This window comes from Cynoglossus semilaevis, chromosome Z (genome assembly GCF_000523025.1).
Source record: "Cynoglossus semilaevis isolate Cse_v1.0 chromosome Z, Cse_v1.0, whole genome shotgun sequence".
NCBI classification, from domain to species: domain Eukaryota; kingdom Metazoa; phylum Chordata; class Actinopteri; order Pleuronectiformes; family Cynoglossidae; genus Cynoglossus; species Cynoglossus semilaevis.
Genome location: NC_024328.1, coordinates 15,390,631 through 15,390,922, shown reverse-complemented (window position 1 = coordinate 15,390,922; position 292 = coordinate 15,390,631). Strand labels below are relative to the sequence as shown.

The window sequence follows — 292 nt, the reverse complement described above, 5'->3', positions numbered from 1 at the left end:
GGCGGCGGCACCAACTGCTCCTCCTCCTCCTCCTCCTCCTCTTCCTCCTCCGCCTCCACGCCGAGCAGCAAGGCAGTGGTGAAGAAGAACCCCAAGGTGGGCAACATCAGCGTGCAGCTGGAGATGAAGGCGCTGTGGGACGAGTTCAACCAGCTGGGCACCGAGATGATCGTCACCAAGGCCGGCAGGTGAGCCACACACTGCGCCCCGTGCCTCCCTGTGTCCTCACCCTCTCCGTCCTCCCTCCCTCCCTCCGTCTGTTAATCACACGAACATTAAACAAATATCATTC

The 292-nt window shown here is 61.0% G+C and overlaps 1 protein-coding gene across 1 annotated transcript in view; it reads left to right on the top strand.

The window, feature by feature from the left end:
• tbx1 (T-box transcription factor 1) overlaps window positions 1–292 on the top strand; it is an 11,777-nt gene that overhangs the window by 2,210 nt on the left and 9,275 nt on the right. The window contains 1 exon segment of the mRNA XM_025053437.1: window positions 1–188. This exon segment is cut by the window's left edge and continues 50 nt beyond it. Coding sequence (XP_024909205.1) covers window positions 1–188 — 188 coding nt within the window.